At 43.4% G+C, this 27,878-nt stretch overlaps 2 protein-coding genes across 2 annotated transcripts in view; both read left to right on the top strand.

Annotated features, from left to right (window-relative positions):
• The window catches only part of FAM171A2 (family with sequence similarity 171 member A2), a 410,010-nt gene that overhangs the window by 73,297 nt on the left and 308,835 nt on the right, over positions 1-27,878 (top strand). The window lies entirely within an intron of this gene.
• CCDC43 (coiled-coil domain containing 43) lies at positions 11,020-26,332 on the top strand. The gene is made up of 5 exons (XM_050763151.1): positions 11,020-11,861; positions 18,159-18,246; positions 20,009-20,144; positions 22,089-22,147; positions 24,403-26,332. Exons 1-5 carry the CDS (start codon positions 11,532-11,534, stop codon positions 24,588-24,590), a joined length of 801 nt encoding a protein of 266 aa, XP_050619108.1. The 5' UTR covers positions 11,020-11,531; the 3' UTR covers positions 24,591-26,332.

Here is a 27,878-nt window from a genome sequence, read left to right as displayed (position 1 = left end):
CTGAGGCAGGAGAATTGCTTGAATCTGGGAGGCGGAGGTTGCAGTGAGCTGAGATTGCACTACTGCACTCCAGCCTGGGTGACAGAGCAAGACTCCATCTCAAAAAATAAAAAAAAAAAAAAAATTAAAAAAAAAAAAAAATAAAAAAATAAAAGAATCAATGATAGAGGTGCTGAAAAAACACATTAGAATTTAAGTGTATTATATTATCTAAAAGAAGAAAAACAAGCAAGCTTTATTAATATTTAGTAATTGGATTAACATTGGGCCTCTGTTAGACATCCTGGGTTATGTAAGACAGGTAAGGTAACTGGGTAAGGGGTCAGGAGCTTCGTATTTGGAGGGGTTGTATGTGTTTTCTTTCAGTGTCCTGTACTATGTTTGTTTTTCAGTGTTCTACACAGTTTTTATTATTATCATTATTTTATTTATTTACTAATAGTTTTGCTCTGTTGCCCAGGCTGGTCTTGAACTCCTGGCCTCAATCAATCCTCCTGCCTTGGCCTCCCAAACTGTTGGGATTACAGGTGAAAGCCACCACACCTAGTCTCTATAAAGTTTATGTATGTCCAGATAAGTGGATTTACAGATTATGCTATCTGGATTAATTTTTCCTAATTCTCCAAAGTGGACAAGGGGCTTAACCAGATTCTTGTGAAGGAGCAAGATTACAGTTACAAATAATCCTAGTGCTTCACATACAAATGAGTATTACAGGTACAAACTCCTATGGTTTGATGAGAATCTAGTGTTGAGAGGGAGTCAGCTGGCCAAGGGGTGAAAAAAATCACCACTAATCAAGAGAAGCTCATGCCATAAAAAGCATGTTTTGAAGACACATGTTTGGAAATGTTTTGATCTTTAATGACTTTGTTTCTAATAACGGTATGTGATCCATCTTTAAAAATAAAACAAAACGGGCCAGGCGTGGTGGTTTATGCCTGTAATTCCAGCACTTTGGGACGCCGAGGTGGGTGGATCACGAGGTCAGGAGATCAAGACCATCCTGGCTAACACGGTGAAACCCTGTCTCTACTAAAAATACAAAAAGTTAGCCAGGCATGGTGGTGGGCACTTGTAGTCTCAGCTACTCGGGAGGCTGAGGCAGGAGAATGGTGTGAACCCGGGAGGCGGAGCTTGCAGTGAGCCGAGATCATGCCACTGCGCCACAGCCTGGGTGACAGAGCAAGACTCTGTCACACACAAAAAATAAACAAACAAACAAATAAATAAAACAAAACATCTGATTCTCACATTTAAAAAATCTAGGCTGGGCACGGTGACTCACACCTGTAATCCCAGCACTTCTGGAGGCCAGAGCCAGTGGATCACTTGAGGCCAGGAGTTTAAGACCAGCCTGGCCAACATGGCGAAACCCCATCTCTATTAAAAATACAATTATTAGCTGGGGGCAGTGGTGCGTGCCTGTAATCCCAACTACTCAGAAGGCTGAGGCACGAGAATCACTTGGCAGTAAGCTGAGATTGTGTCAATGCACCCTAGTCTATGCGACAGAGTGAGACTCTGTCTCCATAAAAAGAAAAAAAAAAATCTATAAAACAGAAGTTTCTATGGCCGGGCGCGGTGGCTCAAGCCTGTAATCCCAGCACTTTGGGAGGCCGAGACGGGTGGATCACGAGGTCAGGAGATCGAGACCATCCTGGCTAACACGGTGAAACCCCGTCTCTACTAAAAAAATACAAAAAACTAGCCGGGCGAGGTGGCGGGCGCCTGTAGTCCCAGCTATTCCGGAGGCTGAGGCAGGAGAATGGCGTGAACCCGGGAGGCGGAGCTTGCAGTGAGCTGAGATCTGGCCACTGTACTCCAGCCTGGGCGACAGAGCGAGACTCCGTCTCAAAAAAAAAAAATAAAAAAAAAAGAAGTTTCTAAACCATTTAAAAATCTTCCAAACAAGTGTCTCAGTGGGTTTTGGGCAGGAAAAGGTGGCTCATACCTGCAATCCCAGCACTTTGGGAGGCTGAGGCAGGTGGATCACTTGAGGCCAGCAGTTTGAGACCAGCCTGGGCAACAACAGAGTGACACTCTGTCTCTATAAAACACTTAAAAAAAAAATGGGCTGAGGTGGAAGAATTGCTTGAGCCCAGGAGGTTGATGCTGCAGTGAGCTGAGATCGCCCCACTGCACTCCAGTCTGGGCAACAGAGTAAGATCCTGCCTCAAAAAAAAAAAAAAAAAAAAAAAAATTGGCCAGATCCGGTGGTGGGCGCCTGTAGTCCCACCTACTTGCAAGGCTAAGATGGGAGGATCCCTTGAGCCCAGGACTTTGGGCTGCCGTGAGCTATGATTGTGCCACTGCATTCCAGCTTGGGTGAAAGAATGAGACCCTATCTCTGTATATATATATTTTAAAAAGGTGGCTAGGTGTGGTGGCTCATGCCTGTAATCCTAGGACTTTGGGAGGCCAAGATGGGCGGATCATGAGGTCAGAAGATCGAGACCATTCTGGCCAACACTGTGAAACCCCATCTCTACTAAAAATACAAAAACTTAGCCGGACGTGGTGGCACACTCCTGTAGTCCCAGCTACTCGGGAGGCTGAGGCAGGAGAATCCCTTGAAGCTGGGATTCAGAGGTTGCAGTGAGCCAAAATTGTGCCACTGTGCTCCAACCTGGGTGATAGAGCGAGATTCCATCTAAAAAAGAAAAAAAAAATGCTGGGTATGGCGGCTCATACCTGTAATCCCAGCATTTTGGGAGTCCAAAGTGGGAGGATCTCCTGAGGCCAGGAGTTCGAGACCAGCCTGGGAAATATAGGGAGACTCTCTCTTAAAAAAAAAAAAAAAAATCTAAAAAAACTAGCTGGCACGCTGGACACAGTGGCTCATACCTATAATCCCAGTACTTTGGGAGGCTGAAGCGGGTGGATCACCTGAGGTCAGGAGTTCAAGACCAGGCTAGCCAACATGGTGAAACCCCATCTCCACTAAAAATACAAAAATCAGGCCGGGCGTGGTAGCTCACACCTGTAATCCCAACACTTTGGGAGGTTGAGGCGGGCAGATCATGAGGTCAGGAGTTCCAGACCAGCCTGGCCAACATGGTGAAACACTGTCTCTACTGAAAACACAAAAATTAGCCCAACGTGGTGGCACACATCTTTAATCCCAGCTACTTCGGAGGCTGAGGCAGGAGAATTGCTTGAACCTAGGAGGTGGAGGTTGCAGTGAGCCGAGATCGTGCCATTGCACTCCAGCCTGGGTAACAAGAGCAAGACTCTGTCTCAAAAAAAAAAAAAAAAAAAATCAGCTGGGCGTGGTGGCGGGCACCTGTAATCTTAGCTACTTGAGAGGCTGAGGCAGGGAGAATCGCTTGAACCTGGGAGGCAGAAGCTGCAGTGAGGCGAGATCACGCCACTGCACTGCAGCCTGGGTGACAGAGTGAGACTCTGTCTCAGGAAAAACAAACAAACAAACAAAAAAACTCCACAAAAACTAGCAGGGCATGGTGGCATGCAGATATAGTCCTGGCTACTAAGAAGGCTGAGGTGGGAGGATGGCTTGAGCCCAGGAGTTCAATGCTGCAGTGATCTATGATCATGCCACTGCACTCCAGCCTGGGTAACAGGGCAAGACCCTTTCTTAAAAGAAAAGAAAATAGGCTGGGCATGGTGGCTCCCGCCTGTAATTCCAGCACTTTGGGAGGCCCAGGTGGGTGGATCATCTGAGGTCAGGAGTTTGAGACCAGCCTGACCAACATGGAGAAACCCCATCTTTATTAAAAATACAAAATTAGCCAGGCGTGGTGGCATATGCCTGTAATCCCAGATACTTGGGAGGCTGAAGCAGGAGAATCACTTGAACCCAGGAGGTGGAGGTTGCAGTGAGCCGAGATCGTGTCATTGCACTCTAGCCGGGCAACAAGAGCGAAATTCCAACTAAAAAAAAAAAGAAAGGAAAAGAAAAAAATGCAATGCCTTCTGATTAGTTTAGAAAGAACAACTGATACACATCAGGGAAGTTTCCGTAGCAAAGCATCTCATGTATCTCAGAAATATATACACCTACTAGGTACTCACGAAAATTTAAAAAAAAAAAATCAGGGAAGATAGAAATGAGTCCAATTTCAATAAAAGCCTTGGTAGATGGGGTTTTAAAATGACTAGTTTTATTAAGGAAAATGATGCAGATTTTAGACAAATGGAGCATAAAAAATATTCATGAAAGTAGACAGAGTACTAAAATAAACCCCTATGAGTCCATCATAGGGGTCAAGACTGCAGTCAAGACAGTCATGAGAACCAAGAATTGAAATGAAGAGAACTTAAATAGCTGTAATACACATTGTTAAACCAAAAATTTTAAAATAATGAATACAGCCGGGCATGGTGGCTCAGGCCTGTAATCCCAGCACTTTGGGAAGCTGAGGCAGTTGAATCACCTGAGATCGGGAGTTCAAGAGCAGCCTGACAAACATGGAGAAACCCCGTCTCTACTAAAAATACAAAATTAGCCAGGCGTGGTGGTGCATGCCTGTAATCCCAGACTCAGGAGGCTGAGGCAGGAGAATCGCTTGAACCCGGCCGGCAGAGGTTGCAGTGAGCCAAGATCATACTATTGCACTCCAGCCTGGGCAATAAGAGCAAAACTCCATCTCAATAAAAAAAAAAAAAAAGTAATGAATTCTTAACACTACTAAATGGTAAACTTAAAAATGGTTAAGATGGGGCTGGGTGCAGTCCCTTATGCCTGTAATCCCAGCACTTTTGGAGGCCGAGGTGGACAGATTGCTACATAGTTGGATGTTAAGATGGGGCCGGGTGCAGTCTCTTATGCCTGTAATTCCAGCACTTTGGGGGGCTGAGGTGGACGGATTGCTTGAGGCCAGGAGTTCGAGATCAGCCTGGTCAACATGGTGAAATCCTGTCTCTACCAAAAAAAAAAAAAAAGATTAAAATGCCAAATTATATATTTTACCACAATTAAAAATAGCAATAAATAAAGAAGTGGGGGTAGTAATGAAACATCTTCAACTACATTATTTTTACTAAGGATTTTTGGTGTACCACAAACAATAAATATTTATATTATCTACTTTTTTTTTTTTTTTTTAGATGGAGTATTGCTCTGTGGCTCAGGCCCGGAGTGCAGTGGCTCGATCTTGGCTCACTGCAACCTCCGCCTCCCAGGTTCAAGTGATTCTTTTGCCCCAGACTCCCGAGTAGCTGGGATTACAGATGCCGACCACCGTGCCCGGCTAATTTTTGTATTTTTAGTAGAGACCCGGTTTCACCAGGTTGGCCAGGCTGGTCTTGAACCCCTGACCTCAAGTGATCCACCCACCTTGGCCTCCCAAAGTGTTGGGATTACAGGTGTGAGCCATCATGCCCGGCCTGCTTTGTTTTTTAACAGTTCTCTCCTTTTTGTAGTTCTCTTTTTGTATGTTTTATGATGGACATACTAATTTGATATAGCAGTTCACATAAATAATTCATAAATAACTACATATTAGTGCATTAGGGGTACATGCTGAAAATATTTTTACTGCTAAGAGTATGTGGCAAAAATGTCTGATGCTCACTGATCTAGAGGAACTTTCACATGGTGGTCCCAAGGGGACCACCTAAGAAATGGGAACTGATGCACTGACTGGAAAACTAAGAACTAACCTCACCATCCATCAGCAGAGGAATGGATCAGCTGGGGCATATTAAAGCAACAGAATACTATACAGTGGTTTAAGTGGATGGATAGAAGCTACATGTATCAACATGTGTAAATATATATAATATATATTATATATATACACACACACACATATTTTATATATATATATAATTATTATTATTATTATTTTTTTGAGACAGAGTTTAGCTCTTGTTGCCCAGGCTGGAGGGCAATGGCGTGATCTCAGTTCACTGCAACCTCCACCTCCCGGGTTCAAGCGATTCTCCTCTCTCAGCCTCCCAAGTAGCTGGGATTACAGGCATGTGCCACCACACCTGGCTAATTTTGCATTTTTAGTAGAGATGGGGTTTCTCCATGTTGGTCAGGCTTGTCACCAACTCCTGACCGCAGGTGATCCGCCTACTTGGCCTCCCAAAGTGCTAGGGTTACAGGCGTGAGCCACCGTGCCCCGCCATATATATATATATATATATATATCTCACTTTTTTTTTTTTTTTTTTTTTTTTTTTTGAGACAGGGTCTTGCTCTATCACTTAGGCTGGAGTGCAGTGGCGCAGTCTTGGCTCACTGCAACCTCCGCCTCTCAGGTTCAAGCTATTCTCCTGCCTCAGCCTCCTGAGTAGCTGGGATTACAGGTGTGCACAACCACGCCCAGTTAATTTTTGTAGTTTTAGTAGAGATGGGGTTTCACCATATTGGTGAGGCTGGTCTCGAACTCTTGACCTCAGTTGATCTGCCCGCCTCGGCCTCCCAAAGTGCTGGGATTACAACTGCGCCTGGCCCAACGTGGGTAAATATTTTAAACAACCTTGAGTGAAAAAGCACATTGCAGAATGAAAAGTACAGCATGCACACCAATGTGATATATTATGGATACATCCATATGTTGTGATATGTATTATATATGTAGTAACGTGTACTATGTTTAAAAAATTCAAGAAGAAGATAAACACCAAATTCAGGAATAGTAGTTACATGTGAGGAGAGAGGGAAGAAAATGAGGTTGGAGAGAGGGCTTCAAATTTGCTTTCTTTAAAAAAAGATACTAAGTAAATAAATATAACAGCTCAAAACCAATCTCCTTGAGTTCTCCTCCTCAGTGACAACCATCCTCACACATCCCTGGTGTATCTTTCCAGAGATATTCTATGCACATACAAGGACACATATGTACATGTATTACTCTACCCTACTCTACCTTCTTTTTAAATAGTGATGGTGGCAAACATTACACATTGTTGATCTGTACTTTTTAAACAATGTATCTTGAACTTTGACACATGTCAGTGCATAAAGAGCTTTTTTTTTCTTTTTCTTTTTTTTTTTTTTTTTTTTGAGACAGAGTCTTGCTCTGTATCCCAGGCTGGAGAGCAATGGCATGATCTCGTCTCACTGCAACCTCTGCCTCCCGGATTCAAGCAATTCTCCTGCCTCAGCCTCCCAAGTAGCTGGGATTACAGGCGTTTGCCACCATGCCCAGCTAATTTTTGTATTTTTAATTGGTCAGGCTGGTCTCGAACTCTTGACCTCAGGTGATCCACCTGCTTCAGCCTCCCAAAGTGCTGGGACCACAGGCACGAGCCATTGCACCCGGCCTCTTTGTTCATTTTTTTTTACAGCTGCACAATACTTCTTTGTGTGGCTACCAGACTTTTTGAACCAGTCTCATATACATAAAATGTAGACTATTATTTTACTACAGAAAGCTTCACTGCAACAAATATCCTTAGAAATATGTTATTCTACACAAATGTACAGTTTTATTTTTTAAAGACAGGGTTTTGTTTTGTTGTTCAGGCTAGAATGCAGTGGCATCATCATAGCTCACTGTAACTTTGAGCTCCTGGGCTCAAGTGATCCTCTTGCCTCAGCCTCCTGAGTAGGCAGGACAAAAGACATGCACCACCACATTTTTTTTTTTTTTTTTTTTGGTAGAGCTGGGGTCTCATTATGTTGCCCAGGTTAGTCTTGAACTCCTGGCCTCAAGAAATCCTCCCTTGTCAGCCTCCCAAAGTGCTGAGATTACAGGTGTAAGCCAGCGTGCCTGGCCATTATACAAAATATTAAATCAAATTTTTTTTCTTTTTTTGAGGCAGGGTCTCACTCTGTTGCCCAGGCTGGAATGCAGTGGCATTATCTCAACTCACTGCAACCTCTGTCTCCCGGATTCAAGCGATCCTCCTGCCTCAGCCTCTCAAGGAGCCGAGTAGTTGGGACTATAGGCATGCCTTACTACACCTGGCTAATGTTTATATTTTTAGTAGAGACGGAGTTTTGCCATATTGGCTAGACTGGTCTTGAACTCCTGACCTCAGGTGATCCACCTGCCTTGGCCTCCCTAAGTGCTGGGATTACAGACATGAGCTACCACGTCCGGTTTAAACCAAAAAATTTAAAAATAATACTTAACACTGTTAAACTGTATACTTAAAAATGGTTAAGATGGCAAATTTTATATTTTACTACAAGTAAAGATAAAAATAAATAAATAACTTACGAACAAATTCCCAGAAGCAGAAATGCTGGGTCTTTTCAAACAAACAGTCCTCCAACAAGACCAGATCCATTTACTTTCTGCTCCAACATTTTCCAACGTCTTTACCCAAACACAGTTCAATACAGCATATTATCAGACTTTTTTGATCTGAAAAGCAGATGTGGTATTTCACTGCAATCTTAATTTGCGTATTTTATTTTTTGTAAGCTTTCCATTTGTCACTTGTCCATTTATATAATTTTTTCTTTTTTTTTTGAGACAGAGTTTTGTCCTTGTTGCCCAGGCTGGAGTACAATGGCGTGATCTCGGCTCACTGCAACCTCCACCTCCCAGGTTCAAGCAATTCTCCTGCCTCAGCCTCCCAAGTAACTGGGATTACATGCACCCACCACAACACCCGGCTAATTTTTTTGTATTTTTTTAGTAGAGACAGGGTTTCACCAGTTGGCCAGGCTGGTCTCGAACTCCTGACCTCAGCTGATCTACCCTTCTTGGCCTCCCAAAGTGCTGGTATTATGAGCCACCGCACTCAGCCTTATATAATATTTTTTAAAGCATGAGCTATTGTTACTTTTGTAGTAAAATAGCCATTGAGGATATTCTTAAAATTTAGGGTCTGGAGTACCTTCATTCAGTTTTTGAGAAGCCTGTTGATGCTTTCAAAAAACCTTATTGCATTATTGCTGGGTGTGGTGGCTCATGCCTGTAATCCCAGCACTTTGGGATGCCGAAGTGGGTGCATCACCTGAGGTCAGCAGTTCGAGACTAGCCTGGCCAACATGGCAAAACCCCATCCTACTAAAAATAGGAAAAAAATTAGCCGGGTGTTGTACTGCGTGCTTGTTATCCCAGCTACACGGGAGGCTGAGGCAGGAGAATTGTTTGACCCAGGAACAGAGGTTGTAGTGAGCCGAGATCATACCACTGCATTCCGGTCTGGGCGACAACAGTGAGACTCCGCCTCAAAACAAAAACCAAAAACACCTTATTGTATTATACCTGTATCAATTTCCTAATTTACTATTATATCGTCTTTATGTTTGATGTTACTATTGGGGGAAACTGGGTGAAGGTGTGCAGGACTCTATGTACCATTTTTGAAACTTCTTGTAAGGCTGTATTTCTAAAAAAAAAATTTTGTGAGGTTTTTCTGGTTTGGGGGCTCTGCACTGACCAACTATGATCCTTGAGACACGACGGCACCCAGGTCTGTGAACTGACAAACCCCACATGCAAGACAGCTACTAGATTAGAAAGAATACCTGAGGACTTGAAAAAGAGGCAAGCCTTTGTAGGCTGACTCTGGCCTCTGACTCCATTAGTGTCACATTCTGTCTAACTCAGAGAGCACACAGAAACCACACGATTAAAATTCACACTCTGCTGTATTTCTACATTTGTATCTGTGCCATTCATTTAGTGTCCATTCATTTACATAATCCCAAAGCCACTAAGGGTAGACCTCTGCAATAAGAGGACCTCTGCAAAGTATACAAACTCCTTTCCTTCTCTTTTTGTTGTTATCCTCTGAATATCTTCTATTTGAACCCTGTAGCTCAAGCCATACATGACTCTCTGGAGGCCCCTGAGCAAGCCTTTGTTCCCCTGCATCTGGATCTGCCCCCGTTTTCCCTCCACTCCCTTTGCGTAAAGAACTCCTACCATTCTTCAAGAAAGTTCAAGCATCATCTCCATTGGGAAGCCTTCCTGGATTTCCTACGACCCTCTCCCTACCAGTTTCCAACTCCACTCCAACAGGCAAAGTTAACTCAATCTTCTAGGCATCCTACTGCAACCTCCGCTAGATAAAGCTCCATTAAAACTATCATTATATTGTCATCATTTGTTTAAACATGTCTGTTCCTACTAGATTGAAGATTGACGTATGTCCCTTGAGGACATACATTTTGTGACATTCATTTTTGTGTTTTCAGTGCCAGCAACAATGCCATACTGAAGGTACCCAGTACATATTTGAGGAAGGAGTTAGCCAGGACCTTGCCAGCTTCCTCTGTACTTCAGGTAAAGCCAAACAAATTCTTGGGTAATTCATGCCAGCCCAGAGCCAGGTGTTTTGCCGTCAGCTGAGGCTCTCATACCTCTGCCAAAGAAGAGTTCTTGCCACTGATTAGGCGCCCTCTAGTTGTGTGACTCTCTCCATATCTGTCTCCTTATCTTTAGTGTTCTGTTTTGTTTTGTTGAGATAGAGTCTCACTGTCGCTCAGGCTGGAGTGCAGTGGCGCGATCTTGGCTCACTGCAACCTCCGCCTTCCAGGTTCAAGCGATTCTGAGTAGCTGGGATTACAGGCCCGCGCCACCACACCTGGCTTTCTTTCTTTCTTTCTTTCTTTTTGAGATGGAGTTTCGCTCTTGTTGCCCAGGCTGGAGTCCAATGACACGATCTCGGCTCGCCACAACCTCCGCCTCCTGGGTTCAAGCGATTCTCCCGCCTCAGCCTCCCAGGTTGGGATTACAGGCATGTGCCGCCACACCTGGCTAATTTTGTATTTTTAGTAGAGAAGGGGGTTTCTCCATTTTGGTCAGGCTGGTCTGGAAGTCCCGACCTCGGGAGAGCCGCCCACCTCGGCCTTCCAAAGTGCCGGTATTACGGGAGTGAGGCACGGCGCCCGGCCTTATTTTTGTATTTTTACTAGAGACGGGGTTTCACCATGTTGGCTAGGCTGGTCTCGAACTCCTGACCTCAGGTGATCCACCCGCCTCGGCCTCCCAAACTGCCGGGATTACAGGCTTGAGCCACGGCGCCCGGCCTGTCTCGTTATCTTTAAAATGTGGACAATAAAAGCATCTCCCCACAGGGCTGTAGGGAGGATTACAAGAGATAATGCATGAAAAGCTCTTGGCACAGTGCCTGGCAGAGGGTGGGGTAGGCTCCCAAAGAATAGTCCCGTGCATGCGTTGAATCAATGAGTGAGTGGAAGAAATGACTTGAGGTTGACTGTTTATTTACTGAATGCCTACCATGGAACGAGGGAAGGTTTTCTGCAACCTTTACTTTGACGGTAAAGGGCTTGTAGGGGTGAAGGTGGTAGCCGTCGGTAGCGACGAGGGTATTCCGGGCGGTCAGGAGGTTCCTGCTAGACAACTGTGTGGGAGTGGGCGGCTAGCATCCCCTGAGTGCGCGGGGAAGGCAGCTCGGTCGGATGGAGGAAGCGCTGGAATCCACGCTGAGCTCCAGTCCTGGGTAGTTATTAGCCGCGTGACTTTGGCCAAATTACTGAACCTCTCTCAACTTCCCGAACTGTAGAATGAGTCTGTTAAGAATACTCACACGCCAAGGATCTTGTGAGATCACGCGACCGCAAGTATGCGAAGACTCGCTTCATCCAGAAAGCACAAAATTCTCAAGCCAACCGGCACCGGCTGCCTGGGATGCGCTCTCTGCACATACGGCCCTGGGCTCCCTCTTCAGGCATGCGCCGTGGACCTGCGGCGCGGCCCGTCAGGCAGTGCGGTAGGCGCCCCAGGGGCTGGCAGGACCCTGGCCCCAAGATGGCGGCGCCCAGCGAAGTGGCCGCGGTAGCCCCTGGCGAAGGCGATGGCGGAGGCGGAGGCGGCGGGTTTGGCTCCTGGCTGGACGGACGGTTGGAGGCACTGGGAGTGGACCGAGCCGTTTACCGAGCCTACATCTTGGGTGTCCTGCGGGAGGAGGAGGAAGAAGAGAAGCTGGACGCTCTTCAGGGGATCCTCTCTGCTTTCCTGGTGAGTAGCCTGGACACATTCCTACAGCCTCTGGCCAGCATCTGAGGACCTGTCAGTACTTTGCACCCACCGTCCCCTACCGGGTATCCCAGAGGCTCAGTGGTCTCACCTGGGAGAGGTATACTCCTCTGCTATCTGGGCGGCGGGGGAAGGAGGTTGCTCCCCAACCAGGTGTGGGAAGCCTGAAAGCTGCAGGTACACAGAGAGGAAGGAAGGGCTTTCTCATATTCTTGGGGACAAGGCCCTCTCCGATGCTTGTGAGTGAGCCCAGGAGGGTTCTTCCGAAGGCATTGAGATGTCATAATGGGAATGTTATCATAAATATCTGACGACCAATTCCATTTCCATCCGTTTACAGTGTTCACTGGGGGTATTAAAATGCTCTTGGCAGGTCTGTGCCTATTACAAGGCAGTTCCCAGGGCCGTCCCATGACAAAAGCCTGCAGGAAGTGCCCTTTTGATTCTTATTTGGATGTAGGAGTCCGTAAAAGGTAAGCTGGTGGTAGAAGTCTTTTCATGCCCACGCAGAACTGAAGCAAACGTCGTGCTTGATCCATTACGGTATTTACAGTAATCATTGGTGGTGGGAAGGAGGGTATGAGAGAGATCAGAGCTTTAACGAAGAGAGACAAACTCAGTCGTTAGCCTATTAGAAGCAAGGTATTCAGAAATGTGTACTTTAAGCTATGTTTACATAGTAAGTTACCCAGATGTCCACTTTTTCAACCTATCATTTCTGCTGCCTTCATCTTCACTTCCCACACCTCCAACATACACACTTATTAGACTGGTTATTACAGATTAAATTGGTTGCAGGTGCTACCTGTGGCTGTCTAACAAATTGTTTCCTTTTAAATACAAGCTTAAAAATAAAATTTACTTGAATCATCACTAAATGCTGTAGAAGCTAGAGTTGCCTCTGCATTCATGGATTAGAGGAGATCCTGGATACCTGACTGCTACTGTGAGAGCCACCTGTCTGTCCATCAAAGGCTTTATCCTCTGGCATTTATTACAATGAACAGGTTAGGAAAATGGATTCTTTGTTATTCTCAAAATGAATTTTGAGAGGCTAGTAATAAAGAGAATCAAAATGTACTATGAGATGGGCACAGTGGCTCATGCTTGTAATCTCACCACTTTGGGAGGCTGAGGCAGGTGGATTGCTTGAGGCCAAGATTTCCAGACCAGACTGGGCAACATAGCAAGACCCTGTCTCTACAAAAAAATTTAAAAAATTAGCCGGGTATGGTGGTGCATACCTGTAGTCCCAGCTACTCAGGAGTCTGAAGTGGGAGGATCACTTGAACCTAGGCGGTTGTGGCTGCAGTGAGCTGTGATTGTGCCACTGCACTCCAGCTTGGGTGACAGAGTAAGACCTTGTCAATTTTTTTTTCTCTAAGAAAATAGGGCCGGGCGCGGTGGCTCAAGCCTGTAATCCCAGCACTTTGGGAGGCCGAGACGGGCAGATCACGAGGTCAGGAGTTCGAGACCATCCTGGCTAACACGGTGAAACCCCGTCTCTACTAAAAAATACAAAAAAAAAAACTAGCCGGGCGAGGTGGTGGGCGCCTGTAGTCCCGGCTACTCGGGAGGCTGAGGCAGGAGAATGGCGTAAAAACCCGGGAGGCGGAGCTTGCAGTGAGCTGAGATCCGGCCACTGCACTCCACCCTGGGCGACACAGCGAGACTCCGTCTCAAAAAAAAAAAAAAAACAAAAAAAAAAAAAAAAAAAAAAAACAAAAAACAGGCCGGGCGCGGTGGCTCAAGCCTGTAATCCCAGCACTTTGGGAGGCCGAGACGGGCGGATCACGAGGTCAGGAGATCGAGACCATCCTGGCTAACACGGTGAAACCCCGTCTCTATTAAGAAATACAAAAAAAAACTAGCCGGGCGAGGTGGCGGGCGCCTGTAGTCCCAGCTACTCGGGAGGCTGAGGCCGGAGAATGGCGTGAACCCGGGAGGCGGAGCTTGCAGTGAACTGAGATCCGGCCACTGCACTCCAGCCTGGGTGACAGAGCGAGACTCCGTCTCAAAAAAAAAAAAAAAAAAAAAAAAAATAATTACTATAAATATATATAGATATAAATATACATATACATACCTCATTTTTTTTTAAAGGGTAGAAGGCAGAAAACATTTTCAAATCCAAAAGTGTTTCATGAAAGCGGAAACAAGTGCTAGGAAAAAATCACTCATATTTGGTGGAAGCAGTTCATAGATTGGGTACATGGTTGAAACATAACACTAGTGCAGCTGTCCCAGATTCTTCTGGCAGTAACCCATTTGAGTTCCAGAGCCTCTTCTGGCAAGATTGGCTTATAAATGGGAAAACTTTAACACAGCTTGTGAGGCAGCTCGGAAGTTCACTGGAAATACAAGACAGTGGAATCAATTCTTTTTTTGGACCACAACATTACAGATTACAGGGGGAAAGAGTAGGAGGCAAGCAATTTAAGTTAGTTTTTATTTACGGCTGGGAAGTTTCTAAACACTCCATGAAGCTGTTGAAATGACTTTGATACTTCTTGGTACCAGCTTCTTGATCAGTCCATCATCATTTGGAGCTGTTTCTGTTGATAAAGGTAAACATTAGTTTTCCTTTTTTTCTTTTTTAAGAGACAGAATCTCGCTCTGTTATAGTAATGTGATTATAACTCACTGTACCCTTGAATGACTGGACTCAAGCAATCCTCCCCCCCCCGTCAGCCTCCCAAGTTGCTAGGACTACTGGCACCTGCCATCACATATCATGCCTGGCTCACTTTTTTTTTATGTTTTATGTTTTATTTTTTGAGACAGAGTCTCACTCTGTCACCCAGGCTGGAGTGCAGTGGCAAGATCTCGGCTCACTGTAACTTCTCCTCCTGGGTTCAAGTGATTCTCAGCCTCCCGAGTAGCTGGGATTACAGGCATACGCCACCATGCCTGGCTAATTTTTGTATTTTTAGTAGAAATGGGGTTTCACCATGTTGACCAGGCTGGTCTCAAACTCCTGAGTGATCCACCCACCTCAGTCTTCCAAAGTTCTGGGACTATAGGCGTGAGCCACCATGCCCAGCCATGCCTGGCTAATTAAAAAAAAAATTTTTTTTTTTGTAGAGACAGGGTTTTGCCATGTTACCCAGGGTGGTCTTATGCTCCTGGACTCAAGAGATCCTCCTGCCTTGGCCTCCCAAAGTGCTGGGATTACAGATGTGAGCCTCTGTGCTTGACTTGGGCTAGGATTTAATATGAGGAATTAAGAAGTTTGTTAGCAATAATCTGAGGTAAAATTCAAGAACAGTGGCATATAGTTAGGAGCAAATAAACAGTAAACAAAAGCTTTCTATCGTCCTTCTCTTCAACAGTACTTGTATTGGTTGATTGATTGATTTATCAAATTTTTATTGATGGATTACTGTATGCCAGGCACTGCCCTAAGTGCTTGGGGCACTTCAAGGAATAAAACAGATAGAAAGTCCTGCCCTCATGTGGTTACATTCTAGCACGGAAAAGCATTACTAGTAAATTATATAGTATGTTACAAAGTGATAAGTGCTAGGGAAAAAGGAGTATTGTAAGTAGGATAAACTTTCCTCTTAGTGCTATGAACATAGCAGACACCTTCTGTGTAAATAAATGAAGGAATGGATGATTGAACTACTTTGATTTGGATGAGGAGACTGAGGAAATAAACCACTTTGTCCTCTAAGAGTTCTTGTTCTCTTTTGCCTCTCTGCTGCTCCTTTTCCTGCCATTCTTTTTCTTTTGGTGGGGGATTTTAAAAGAGCTGTACCAGTTTCTCATCCTTTTTTCTTTTTCTCTTCCTTTGCTTTTCTTGCTGGTGGGGTTTGGGGAAAACCCATGAACTATTGAAACTCTGGACCAAGTAAGTTCTGTGTGTCTAGCATATATGCTAAAAGGATGCAGGGCAGAGGAAGAAATCCTTTGTTGGGTACAAAATAAGGATATACATAATAATTCTGTGTTCTGACTCTCCACTTTTCTTTGGGAGATGGTATATATAATGGTTAAAAACATGGGCTCGGCCAGGCGCGGTGGCTCACACCTGTAATCCCAGCACTTTGGGAGGCCAAGGTGGGCGGATCACAAGGTCAGGAGATCAAGACCATCCTGGCTAACATGGTGAAACCCCGTCTGTACTGAAAATACAAAAAATTAGCCGGGCATGGTGGTGGGCACCTGTAGTCCCAGTTCAGAAGGCTGAGGCAGGATAATGGCATGAACTTGGGAGGCAGAGCTTGCATTGAACCGAGATTGCGCCACTGCGCTCCAGCCTGGGCAACAGAGTGAGACTCCGTCTCCCAAAAAAAAAAAAAAAAAAAAAAAAAAAAAAAAAAAAGAGCATGGGCTCTAAGCCAAACTGCTGGGGTTCAAATTGTGTTTAATCCATTATTACTTGTAAGACCTTGGGCAAGGTAATTAACCTCTGTGCTTTGGTTTCTTCTTCTGTAAATTGAGAGTAAAACTTAATGGCATTATTTTAAGAATTTAGAGTTCTCATGTAAAGCTTTTAGAACAGTGCCTGGCACATGGTAGGTGCTTAATAAATGTGAACGCTGACAGCTTGCCCTGAGAGGCAGAACGTGAAGGTGGGGAATGCAGCCGTAATGAAGATGGAGGGAAATGCTCGTGTTTATTAGATGCCTGCTCTTTGACAAGTAGGGTAGGCATATATATACATTTTCATTTATCCTCAGTAAAATCCTGGGAGAATGTGAAGATCACAAAGTTAAGAAACTTCCTCACAGATCCAGGATCTGAACTTAAGTATCTCTAACACTAAAGACAAGATTTTTGTTATACCATGCTGAGGAGGGAGATTGGTTGGTACACAGAATATGTATGCTTCTCTAAAATGGACAGCGGGAAGGCTGGACAAGAGACCATTTCCTCATGTATCTCCTCTTTATTATATGTCAGCAAGCTAATGGATATGATCTAGCATGAAAGTTGATAACCTTAGGGAAGGTTCTGAATTGTATACATCAGCCAAGGAATATTTCACAGAGGAGTTTTGACTTAGGGAACAGGTTTTTGCTCCAAAAGAATTGGAGGTGGATGGGAAAAGGGAAGATTGTTGATCAAAGGGTACAAAATTGCAGTTAGACAGAAGGAATATAGTGATCTGTTACATAGAATGGTGAGTATAATAAGTAATAATCGACTGGATATGGTGGCTCAGGCCTGTAATCCCAACACTTTGGGGGGCCAAGATGGGAGGATTGCTTGAGGTCAGGAGTTGGAGACCAGTCTGGGTAAGATAGTGAGACCCCATCTCTTAAAAAAAACAACAAACAAACACTCAATTAGCCAGGTGTGGTAGCACATGCTTGCAGTCCTAGCTACTTGAGAGGCTGAGGCAGGAGGATTGCTTGAGCCCAGGAGTTTGAGGTTACAGTGAGCTGTGATTGCACCACTGCACTCCAACCTGGGTAACAGAGTGAGACCCTGTCTCTAAAAAGTAATAATAATAAATAAAAAATAATGCATTGTATACTTCAAAATTACTAAAAGAGTACATTTCAAATGTTTTCTTTCTTTTTTTTTGAGATGGAGTTTCACTCTGTCTCCCAGGCTGGAGTGCAGTGGCACGATCTCGGCTCACTACAACCTCTGCCTCCTGGGTTCAAGTTATTCTTGTGCCTCAGCCTCCTGAGTATTGTGATTACAGGCATGTGCCACCACACCCGGCTAATTTTTGTATTTTTACTAGAGACGGGGTTTCACCACGTTGGCCAGGCTGGTCTCAAACTCCCAGCTTCAAGTGATCCACCCTCCTCAGTCTCCCAAAGTGCTGGGATTACAGGTGTGAGCCACTGCACCCAGCCTTAAATGTTTTCATCACCCAAAAAATGAGAAATATGTGAGGTAATAGATCTGTTAGTTAGCTTGATTTAATTATTCTACAATGTGAACATATATTGAGACATCACAGGGTACCCTACATATATATGTAATATATACAGTTATTATTTGTCAATTAAAAATAAAATAAATAAAATATTTTAACAGAGAATAAGGAAGGCTGCCCTGAGTTGGTATGAATCTTCCCTTGGAGCTTATCAGGATGGAGTGGCTGTTCTTGATGTAGGAGGTGTGGGTTCTGGGACACACAAGCAGGATTAATTCTGTGTCCAGAGCCTCAGAAAAGAAACATACTCTATTGTGGCTCCCAGACTCTTTCATAATTTCACAGCAAGGAGAGCTGTGCTTTCTTCATAGGCTTTTTTGAGGTTGTTATTGTTTTTGAGGGCTCCTTCAGGAAATTAATTGGTCTGCTTTTCCAACTAGGAAGAAGATTCCCTCCTTAATATCTGCAAGGAGATTGTGGAACGATGGTCAGAAACTCAGAATGTTGTCACCAAAGTGAAAAAAGAAGGTAGAGTCAGAGTTTCTATGTTTAACCTCCAGAGCATTTTCCGGCAGCCTTGACTGTATAGCTGTTAGGGAGAGATATTTTCATTTTCCCCTTGGATGCTCATTTTCCCAAAGATAGTGCACACTGGCAAACACCCAGCAGCCTGTGTTAACTCTTTACTGAACACTGGCTTCCTTTTCTTTTTTGTATTTTTCCATTTCAACTGACCACAGTTATCTTCATTGTATTTTTTCACTTTTTGTTTTTCATCTTCTTTCCACTGCTTCTTGTAGATTTGCATTGCAGGTATAGAGTCAACTATATTTTTACCACTTCCTACTTTTTTCATGTTGTCTCTTTTTTTGAGGCAGAGTCTTGCTGTGTCACCCAGGCTGGAGTGCAATGGTGTAATCTCGGTTCACTGTAACTGCTGCCTCCCAGGTTCAAGCGATTCTCATGCCTCAGCCTCGTGAGTACCTGGGACTACAGGCGCATGCCACCATGCCTGGCTAAATTTTGTGTTTTTAGTAGAGATGGGGGTTTCACCATGTTGACCAGGCTGGTCTTGAACTCCTGACCTCGTGTGATCCGCCCACCTCAGCCTCCCAAAGTGCTGAGATTACAGGCGTGAGCTACTGCGCCCTGCCTCATGTTGTCATTTCATAACACAAATTATGGTTGGTATTTGGCTTTATTCAGCTAAACACTTTATCCTTTAAAATGGAAAAGAAACGGGCGAATATACTCACCGCTAGGATGGTAGGTTAGCTACAGAAAACTCAAAACATAAAAGCCAAATTTGGAAAGATTCTGAACTCTGTACACTGTTGGTTCTCAGTTTGGGCTGTATATTAGAATCACTTAATGTACCTGGGTTAGGGCCCAGGCATTTGTATTTTTTAAAAGCTCCTATAGGTGATTCTGTGATTCTTTTTTTTTTTTTTTTTTTTGAGACGGAGTCTCGCTCTGTTGCCCAGGCTGGAGTGCAGTGGCCGGATCTCAGCTCACTGCAAGCTCCGCCTCCCAGGTTCCTGCCATTCTCCTGCCTCAGCCTCCCGAGTAGCTGGGACTACAGGCGCCGCCACCTCGCCCAGCTAGTTTTTTGTATTTTTTAGTAGAGACGGGGTTTCACTGTGCTAGCCAGGATGGTCTCGATCTCCTGACCTCGTGATTCGCCCGTCTCGGCCTCCCAAAGTGCTGGGATTACAGGCTTGAGCCACCGCGCCAGGCCTCCTATAGGTGATTCTAATGTGCAGCCAAATGTGAGAACTACTATTTTACACCATTGCTTCCTTTTCTTGAGAATGGAGAACTTACTAGTTGATTTTATTTTATGGTATGCCAAAATATTCTTAATCTAAGAATTCTACCTGGCATAATCAGAAACATAAATGGGACCAGCTTAAGTTGATTTTAGATTCCTGCTTAGGTTTTTGAGATGCCAGGGGGAGGAAGTTGAGTGTTTAGAGGCTTAGTTTTCTGTGGTTCTAATGCAGTGCTTTTCAACCTTTTTTTTTTTTTTTTTTAAAGGCAGCAGAATTTCAGTATATAAAACAAGTAAAATCAGGGCTGCTCTGATTGAAGATGGATACAAAGCTTGGCCTGCATGGCCTTTCCTTTCCTTTCTCAATGGCCCTGAGCCATGTCCTTTGAACTGCCGGGCTCTAAGGAGGCAGCAGATACCAATGTCTTTAGTACAAGTGCTGCCTGTGTGGACTAGTGGTTCAGTGAGCTTGTTCTCTCTCATACATCCTTGTTCTTCCTTCCTTCCACCACCTCCCAGATGAAGTACAGGCCATTGCCACCCTAATTGAGAAGCAGGCACAAATTGTGGTAAAGCCAAGGATGGTGTCAGAAGAGGAGAAGCAGAGAAAAGCTGCCCTCCTGGCCCAGTATGCTGATGTGACAGATGAAGAGGAATATCCTTTCTGGAGTCTCGGTACCATTCCCTAAAGCTCAAGCCAGACATATTTGTGGGTTTACAGTGACCTTTGGCAAGTTGCTAATCCTCCTCTGTAGCTTAATTTTCCCCTCTAAAATGGCAGTAATCTATAGCCCTTTATGGGTATGTGGAGTGATACTCGATTAGTTGATACTGGACTTATATTTTTCTTTTTTTTCTTTTTTTTTTTTTTTTTTTTGAGGCGGAGTCTCGCTCTGTCGCCCAGGCTGGAGTGCAGTGGCGCGATCTCGGCTCACTGCAAGCTCCGCCTCCCGGGTTCCCGCCATTCTCCTGCCTCAGCCTCCCGAGTAGCTGGGACTACAGGTGCCGCCACCACGCCTGGCTAATTTTTTTTGTATTTTTAGTGGAGACGGGGTTTCATTGTGTTAGCCAGGATGGTCTCGATCTCCTGACCTCGTGATCCGCCCGTCTCGGCCTCCCAAAGTGCTGGGATTACAGGCTTGAGCCACCGCGCCCGGCCTGGACTTATATTTTTCAACACACAATCAGTATATTCCAGAAAACTATGGTGTAAAACAAATAATGTCTTAATAGTTCATTTATATTGTGCTTTCAGAAAATACAATATAGCTGTAATTCTTTATATTCATATAATACTTTTTTATACAGTGTAGTATAATCCATCTTTATGTTCTTTCCCAGTCATTAAGGGAACTGAGACACCAACAGATGAACGGGTGATCAGAGGCATTCAGAAGATTAGTGGCAAAACCAGGACTAGAACCTGGGTATTTTTGGGTGAAAGATTCTCTAAATTTAGAGCAGTTTGACTCTTTTCTTTCTTATGTGACCAGGTAGTTAAAAGTAAGGCTGAACCCCTAAAGTAATACCAGAATAAATCTGGAATTTGGGAACTGTGCAAAAAGAAAGTGTTGCCAGTAGGGGCAGGTTTAGTTCCCTGTGAATTTCATACTTATTTAGGAAATGCTTTGCTTACTGAGCCTACTTGAAGTATGTGGCATATTATGCAGCGGACATCATACCAGAAATGTCAGCTGTGTAATCACTAGTTTAGGAAAGAATTATTGGGCTCTTTGGAGCCAGTTTCTCTCTTTTTATTTATTTATTTGTTTTTATTATTATTTTTTTAATCTTTTTTGAGATGGAGTCTCACTCTGTCACCTAGGCTGGAGTGCAGTGGCACAATCTTGGCTCATTGCAACCTCTACCTCCCGGGTTCAAGCTATTCTCCTGCCTCAGCCTCCAGAGTAGCTGGGACTATAGGCGCGTGCCACCACACACAGCTAATTTTTCGTATTTTTAGTAGAGACAGGGTTTCACCATGTTAGCCAGGCTGGTCTCAATCTCCTGACCTCATGATCTGCCTGCCTCGCCCTCCCAAAGTGCTGGGGTTACAAGCGTGAGCCACCATGCCCGGCCTCTCTTCTGAGTTTTTCTTATGAGTTTTCTTGCCAGGGTTGGCAGATCTATGGTTCTGGTGACATAATTTCTCATCTTGAGCTAGAAAAGAAATTTTAAAGCAGTAGTTCTCCTGGAGGACTTGTTAAAACACAGATTGCTGGGTTTCACCCACAATTTAGTAGGTTTGGCATAGGTCCCAAGAATGTGTATTTCTAATACATTCCTGGGGGTTTTGTGAACCACACTTTGAGAACCACTGTTTAGAGGTCATCTGGCTTCCAGGTAATGTGGCAATCCACCCAGACCACTTAAGTTTCTTTTCAGCCTCCAAGAAAAGGACCTTATGGAAGATACATCCATCTTTCCTAAGTTGAGGTTTCCAAAGATGAATCTCCTGGGTTTATCGCCATATCCCTGAGAATGTGCTCCCTCCATTCAGTGTGCTTTTCCTACTTACCAGTCTATTGAATGTTTTCTAATGTTAGGTTGGGATGTGCCAACTGTTGTTTTCCATCTGACTTTCCTTAACATCACTTACTGAAGCAGATGAGAAGGATGATTCAGGTGCTACCACAATGAACATTGGTTCTGACAAACGTATCCTTCTGGGTCCCTCCCCATGTGTTTCTCCATAGAGTCCTCTTGAGATCAGTTTTTATTTTGCAGTCATTGCTGGCAGCTCCCTTTTACCTTCAGGAACGTATGTCATGCTAGCATTGGAAGCCCCATTCCTAGGACAGTCCTAGATAGTCAGTTTAGCAAGAACTTTCCCCAGAGAAAACACTTTAACAAGTACTGTAAAGGGATTAGTTTGGAGGAAGGATTTCTAAGGGAAAATAAAAATCTGTACTTCCTGTATATAGGAATATAGCTCTGAGTTGCCCAGCATTATGGAGAAAATTAAAATAATATTGAGGTCAGGCATGATGGCTTATACCTGTAGTCCTGGCACTTTAGGAAGCCGAGACGGGTAGATTGTTTGAGCCCAGGAGTTCGAGACCAGCCTGGGCAACATGGTGAAACCCTGTCTCTACTAAAAAAAAAAATACAAAACATTAGCCAGGTGTGGTGGCACGTGCCTGAGGCTGAGTTGGGAGAATCACCTGAGCCCAGGAAGTCAAGGCTGCAGTGAGCCAAGATCTTGCCACTGCACTCTGGCCTGGGATATGGGAGTGAAACTGTGTCTCAAAAAATAATAAAATAATGTTGAAATTTTCTCTTTTTCCTCAAAAACCTTATGATTTGTCAGATAATACAAACACCAAACACTTTTTTTTTCTGTTTTTTGAGACAGAGTCTCGCTCTGTTGCCCAGGCTGGAGTGCAGTGGTGTGATCTCGGCTCACTGCAGCCTCCGCTTCCTGGGTTAAAGTGATTCTCCTGCCTCAGCCTCCTGAGTAGCTGGGACTACAGGTGCGCGCCACCATGACTGGCTAATTTTTGTATTTTTAGTAGAGACGAGGTTTCGCCATGTTAGCCAGGATGTTCTTCATCTCCTTGACCTTGTGATCTGCCCGCCTCAGCCTCCCAAAGTACCGGGATTACAGGCGTGAGCCACCGTACCCGGCCCACAAACACCAAACACTTTAAGCTAAAAATATGGACATATTGAAACATTTGTGCTGATGGCTGGGCACAAGGGCTCACACTTATAATCCCAGCACTTTGGGAGGCTGAGGTGGGAGGATCACTTGAGTCCAGGAGTTCAAGACCAGCCTGGCAGCATAGTGAGACCCTGTCTCTACAAGGAAAAAAATATATATATTAAAAATTAGCCAGGCTTTGTGGTACACATCTGTACTCCTAGCTACTCAGGAGAAAACCTTATCTAGTATTAACAGGTTTTGTTTTTAAAGTTTTAAGAAATAAAGGGTAAAGTTTTTGGCATTTCCCCTATTGTTTACATGGTCAAAAGGAAAATCCCAATCACTTCTAGTTACAAAATGTGCCATGTTTTGGTGGTGTGGGCAATCAGATTATTATAGTTGATGACTGTTGTTAAACTCATTTTCTTTTTTTTTGAGATGGAGTCTCACTGTGTCACCAGGTTGGAGTGCAGTGGCGTGATCTCGGCTCACTGCAACCTCTGCCTCTCAGGTTCAAGCGATTCTGCCTTAGCCTCCCGAGTAGCTGGGACTACAGATGTGTGCCACCATGCCTGGCTAATTGTTTGTGTTTTTAGTAGAGACCTGTTAGCCAGGATGGTCTCGATCTCCTGACCTCATGATCTACCTGCCTCAGCCTCCCAAAGTGCTGGGATTACAGGTGTGAGCCACTGCGCCCAGCCTAAACTCATTTTCTATATCTCATAAATCCAGTGTTTATGGTTATTAGAACGTGGTTTTCACTTCAACTTTAGTAGTCTAGGAACAAAAGCAAATTGATAAAGTTTAATAAGGTTAAACATCTTATTTAACTCTTTTCAGGCATTTTAACAGTGCCAAGTACATAAACATTTAGCCAGTTACATTACTACTCTGTTCACCAAAACTAGCCTTGATTCTCTAATATTCTGCCATTGAATGATAAAAGTACTTATTCTAGAATGAAATTTCATTTCAATGAAATATTTTGTTTTCTTAATTTTTGTTTCTTTGATAAAATATTTTAAAATTCATGTTTAGATAAATCTGAGTAACAGTTTTATTCCAAAGGACATTTCAAAACTTTTGTAATATAACTTTAGGATTTCTCTGTTAGACCAAGGATAAACGTAAGGGTTTTTTTTTAAAAGACTAGGACTAGGTAAAGACCATTCAGGACTCAGCAGGTGGAGAGAGGATAAGTATAATGAAGAAAGACAGCAGATGTGATCTGTGTGATCTGTACCCTAATCCCTTAACTCACCTGTAGTTCTGTTCCGAAACACCAATGTGGAAGATGTCCTTAATGCCCGAAAACTGGAGCGAGACTCACTTCGGGATGAGTCCCAAAGGAAGAAGGAACAGGACAAGCTGCAGAGGGAGAGAGACAAACTAGCCAAGCAGGAGCGCAAGGAAAAGGAAAAGAAAAGGACACAGAGAGGGGAGCGAAAGCGATAACCTTGGCCTACTCTATTCTTCCCCTCCATGAACTTATTATCAAAGGGAGAACTGGTTGTGTATTTAAGAGAAATGAGAGTGCATTGCAAAATAGTTTTCCAAGGCATTTCCCCTATTGTTTACATGGTCAAAAGGAAAATCACAATCACTTCTAATTACAAAATGTGCTATGTTTTGGTGGGGTGGGCAATCAGATTATTATAGTTGATAACTGTACCAAAGATCTGGAATGGGGGCCACCTTTATATTTTAATACTGAAGTCCTGTGCTCCTTTTGGCCACTTTAAAAAGTCTTCCCTCACCTTGGATAAATAGCAGGAGGATTCATAAAGCTAACAGTTTTCATCCTGAAGGAGCAGAAACATAATCAATCCTCCCTGAGATAAAATGTGGGCATGCACATTGCTTTGGAGGCAGTATTCAGCTGTTAAGTGTAGTATTGTTTTATGGCTGAAATAGAAAGCTAATGAAGAGCCCTACCTGGATCCATATTTTATGTTAACATGGCAGCAGAACTAGGAAAATGGGAAGAAATTATTTGGCGGGTGTTCTAGATCTGATTTTTTTTTTTTTTTTAAGTTTCAGCCTATGGGAGGAAAAGAGGTACCTTTTAAAATAGAGATAGTTACATGTTTTCCCTCATCTAGGCTGTGTCACTATTGGGTGCAAGGATATCATTGTTGGCTAGATTCATTCTGTATAATCATGTATCCTCTTGAGTGCTGGTAGATATTTTAATCCTGATTTTTCCCTAAAACATGAGTATTAAGAAATTATAATTCCTGGTTTAGAGAAACTGGAGAAATCACCCTTTTAAGGAAGAAACACTGGAAATCTCTGCTAACACCAAGATATTTAAGAGTGTACATAGTAGGTGCTCAACAAATTTATTGAATGAATGAGTGAATGGAAAAACTGGGAGAATCAAAAGTGAGCAGAAGCTCTCCATTTCTACTTCTGTCACAAACCACATTAAATTGTAAACAAGGCCCTTCTCCACTTCAGGCAGCAGATTGTCTAGAAGCTAAGGACGGCAATTTCTCTGACAAGACAAAGTAGATAGTTTATACCAGGGGTTGGCAAACTACTGCCCACGGGCCGAATTTGGCCCAGTCTGTTTTTGTATGGTGCAAACTAAAAATGATTTTTACTGTTTTTTTTTTTTTTTTTTTTTTTTTTGAGACAGAGTCTTGCTCTGTCGCCCAGGCTGGAGTGCAGTGGCGCAATCTCAGCTCACTGCAAGCTCTGCCTCCCGGGTTCACGCCATTCTCCTGCCTCAGCCTCCCAAATAGCTGGGACTACAGGCGCCCACCACCACACCCGGCTAATTTTTTTGTATTTGTAGTAGAGACGGGGTTTCACTGTGTTAGCCAGGATGGTCTCGATCTCCTGACCTCGTGATCCACCCGCCTTGGCCTCCCAAAGTGCTGGGATTACAGGTGTGAGCCACCGTGCCTGGCCGATTTTTACATTTTTAAAGAGTTATAAAAGAAAAAATAATGTGGTCTGTAAAACCTAAAATATTTACTACCTGGCCTGTTGGAGGAAAAGTTTGCCAATCTCTGTTTTATACCATTAACTATGAGATTAACAAAAACTTTTACCTTTGTGCAGAAGGTTAAGAAAAAAAGCATGGTTAAGGAAAAGGAGATGTGTTACCTGTTTATACACTCCTATAACCGTGGCATTGCAAAAAATAAAAATAACCACCTTTAAAAAAAATAAATCTTATTTAAATTGCTGTCTTCTGACTTATTTTGATTCCTTCTACTTACCCATGGAAATGAAATATGTGTGAGTAGTTACTTAGGAATGCGATGATTTTTATTTTATGCTTTGTTTAAATTAGCCCTATAACTTATATTCCACTAATGGAATCTCTTCCTAGAATCCATAAATTCCCCTTCTCAATTTTCCTTTTTGTGAAGTAGGAATTAGATCAGAAAGATTAGCATGTTTTTTGGAACATCAGGAAACTGGCTTTGAAGTCCTTTGAAGTACTATTACAGTCTTAGTCCTTTATGTGGTGGTAGTGATAGGGTATGATAGAGCCTATTTTAATTTAGTAATCCTTATTTTGGGATTTTGGGTTGTTCTCACCTTGATTTTTGTCACTGAAGTAGTCAGGTTATATCCACGGTCCCCTGAAGGGTACTTGTTTCAATTTGTTAGTAGTCAGTTCTTTCTTCTGGGACTCTACTATGTATGTCACAGTTAAGTATACTCTCAAACTAATGCTTAAACAGAAAAAAGAGGATCAACTCATTAGGCTTTGAGTTTAGTTATCCACTTGACTCAGGTGCTAATAAATCCTTTACATCTAAAATGTTCAGTATTGCAAAGGGCAAATTTTTTTGTTTGTTTTTTGAGACAGATCACTCTGTCACCCAGTCTGGAGTGCAGTGGCGCCATCTTGGCTCACTGCAACCTCCACTTTGCAGGTTCAAGCGATTCTCCTGCCTCAGCCTCCCAAGTAGCTGAGACTACAGGCAAGCACCACCACACCCAGCTAATTTTTTGTATTTTTAGTAGAGATGGGGTTTCACCGTGTTAGCCAGGATGGTCTCGATCTCCTGACCTCGTGATCCACCCGCCTCAGCCTCCCAAAGTGTTGGGATTACAGGCGTGAACCACTGCGCCCAGCTGCAAAGGGCAAATTTTAAACAACCATATCTTCTATGGTAAGACTGAGTTTTAGGCCAGATTTTGGATTTCAGGCATAAATTCTCAACCCTCTAAAACTTTATAGTAGCAGATTATTCAAGTGAGAGGGACACTGATAACAACTCAAGGTAATTTTGCTTTTTCCATTAAAAAGAATTAGTACACCAAGTTCTTTTGGATTAGAAATGGCGGGAGCATCAGTTTTATCAGTTTTAATGCAAATTTTGTAAAAGTTTTGTAATGTTTTCATAGGTTGTAATTCAGAAGTACAATGTTTTCATAGGTTGTAATTCAGAAATACAAGTACATAAGAACCATCTGTTAGAGATATGCCATTGAAAGGGACACCAACTAATTTAAAAATTATCTATTGGGTGATATGATTAACAATATTTAAAAGACTTTTGTTAAGTGTTTGGTTCTTATTCATGGACTGGTATTTCATTTCTGACCAGTATCATGTAAAAGCTTCCCTAAAATTTTTATTCTGGTTTACCTGGATTAGCATAAAGATAGAGCAAAAATTTCATCTTTGAAGGAGATCAGGTTAGATCCATGGATATCTGAATGGCATTGATTTATAAACCAACATTATTACTTGTGTGTTAATAGTGAAATCTAAAA

This window comes from Macaca thibetana, chromosome 16 (genome assembly GCF_024542745.1).
Source record: "Macaca thibetana thibetana isolate TM-01 chromosome 16, ASM2454274v1, whole genome shotgun sequence".
Taxonomy (NCBI): Eukaryota; Metazoa; Chordata; class Mammalia; order Primates; family Cercopithecidae; genus Macaca; species Macaca thibetana.
The sequence above is the reverse complement of the archived record's forward strand: the minus strand, read 5'-3'. Positions and strand labels throughout refer to the sequence as shown.

What these genes read in the sequence shown, in the direction of transcription:
- CCDC43 (XM_050763151.1), top strand. Translation starts at nt 11,532, where the DNA reads ATGCGCTCTCTGCACATACGGCCCTGGGCTCCCTCTTCAGGCATGCGC. An exon ending in GGATCCTCTCTGCTTTCCTG is followed by an intron (nt 11,862 to 18,158) that starts GTGAGTAGCCTG and finishes TTTTCCAACTAG; the next exon opens with GAAGAAGATTCCCTCCTTAA. An exon ending in GATGTGACAGATGAAGAGGA is followed by an intron (nt 20,145 to 22,088) that starts ATATCCTTTCTG and finishes AACATCACTTAC; the next exon opens with TGAAGCAGATGAGAAGGATG.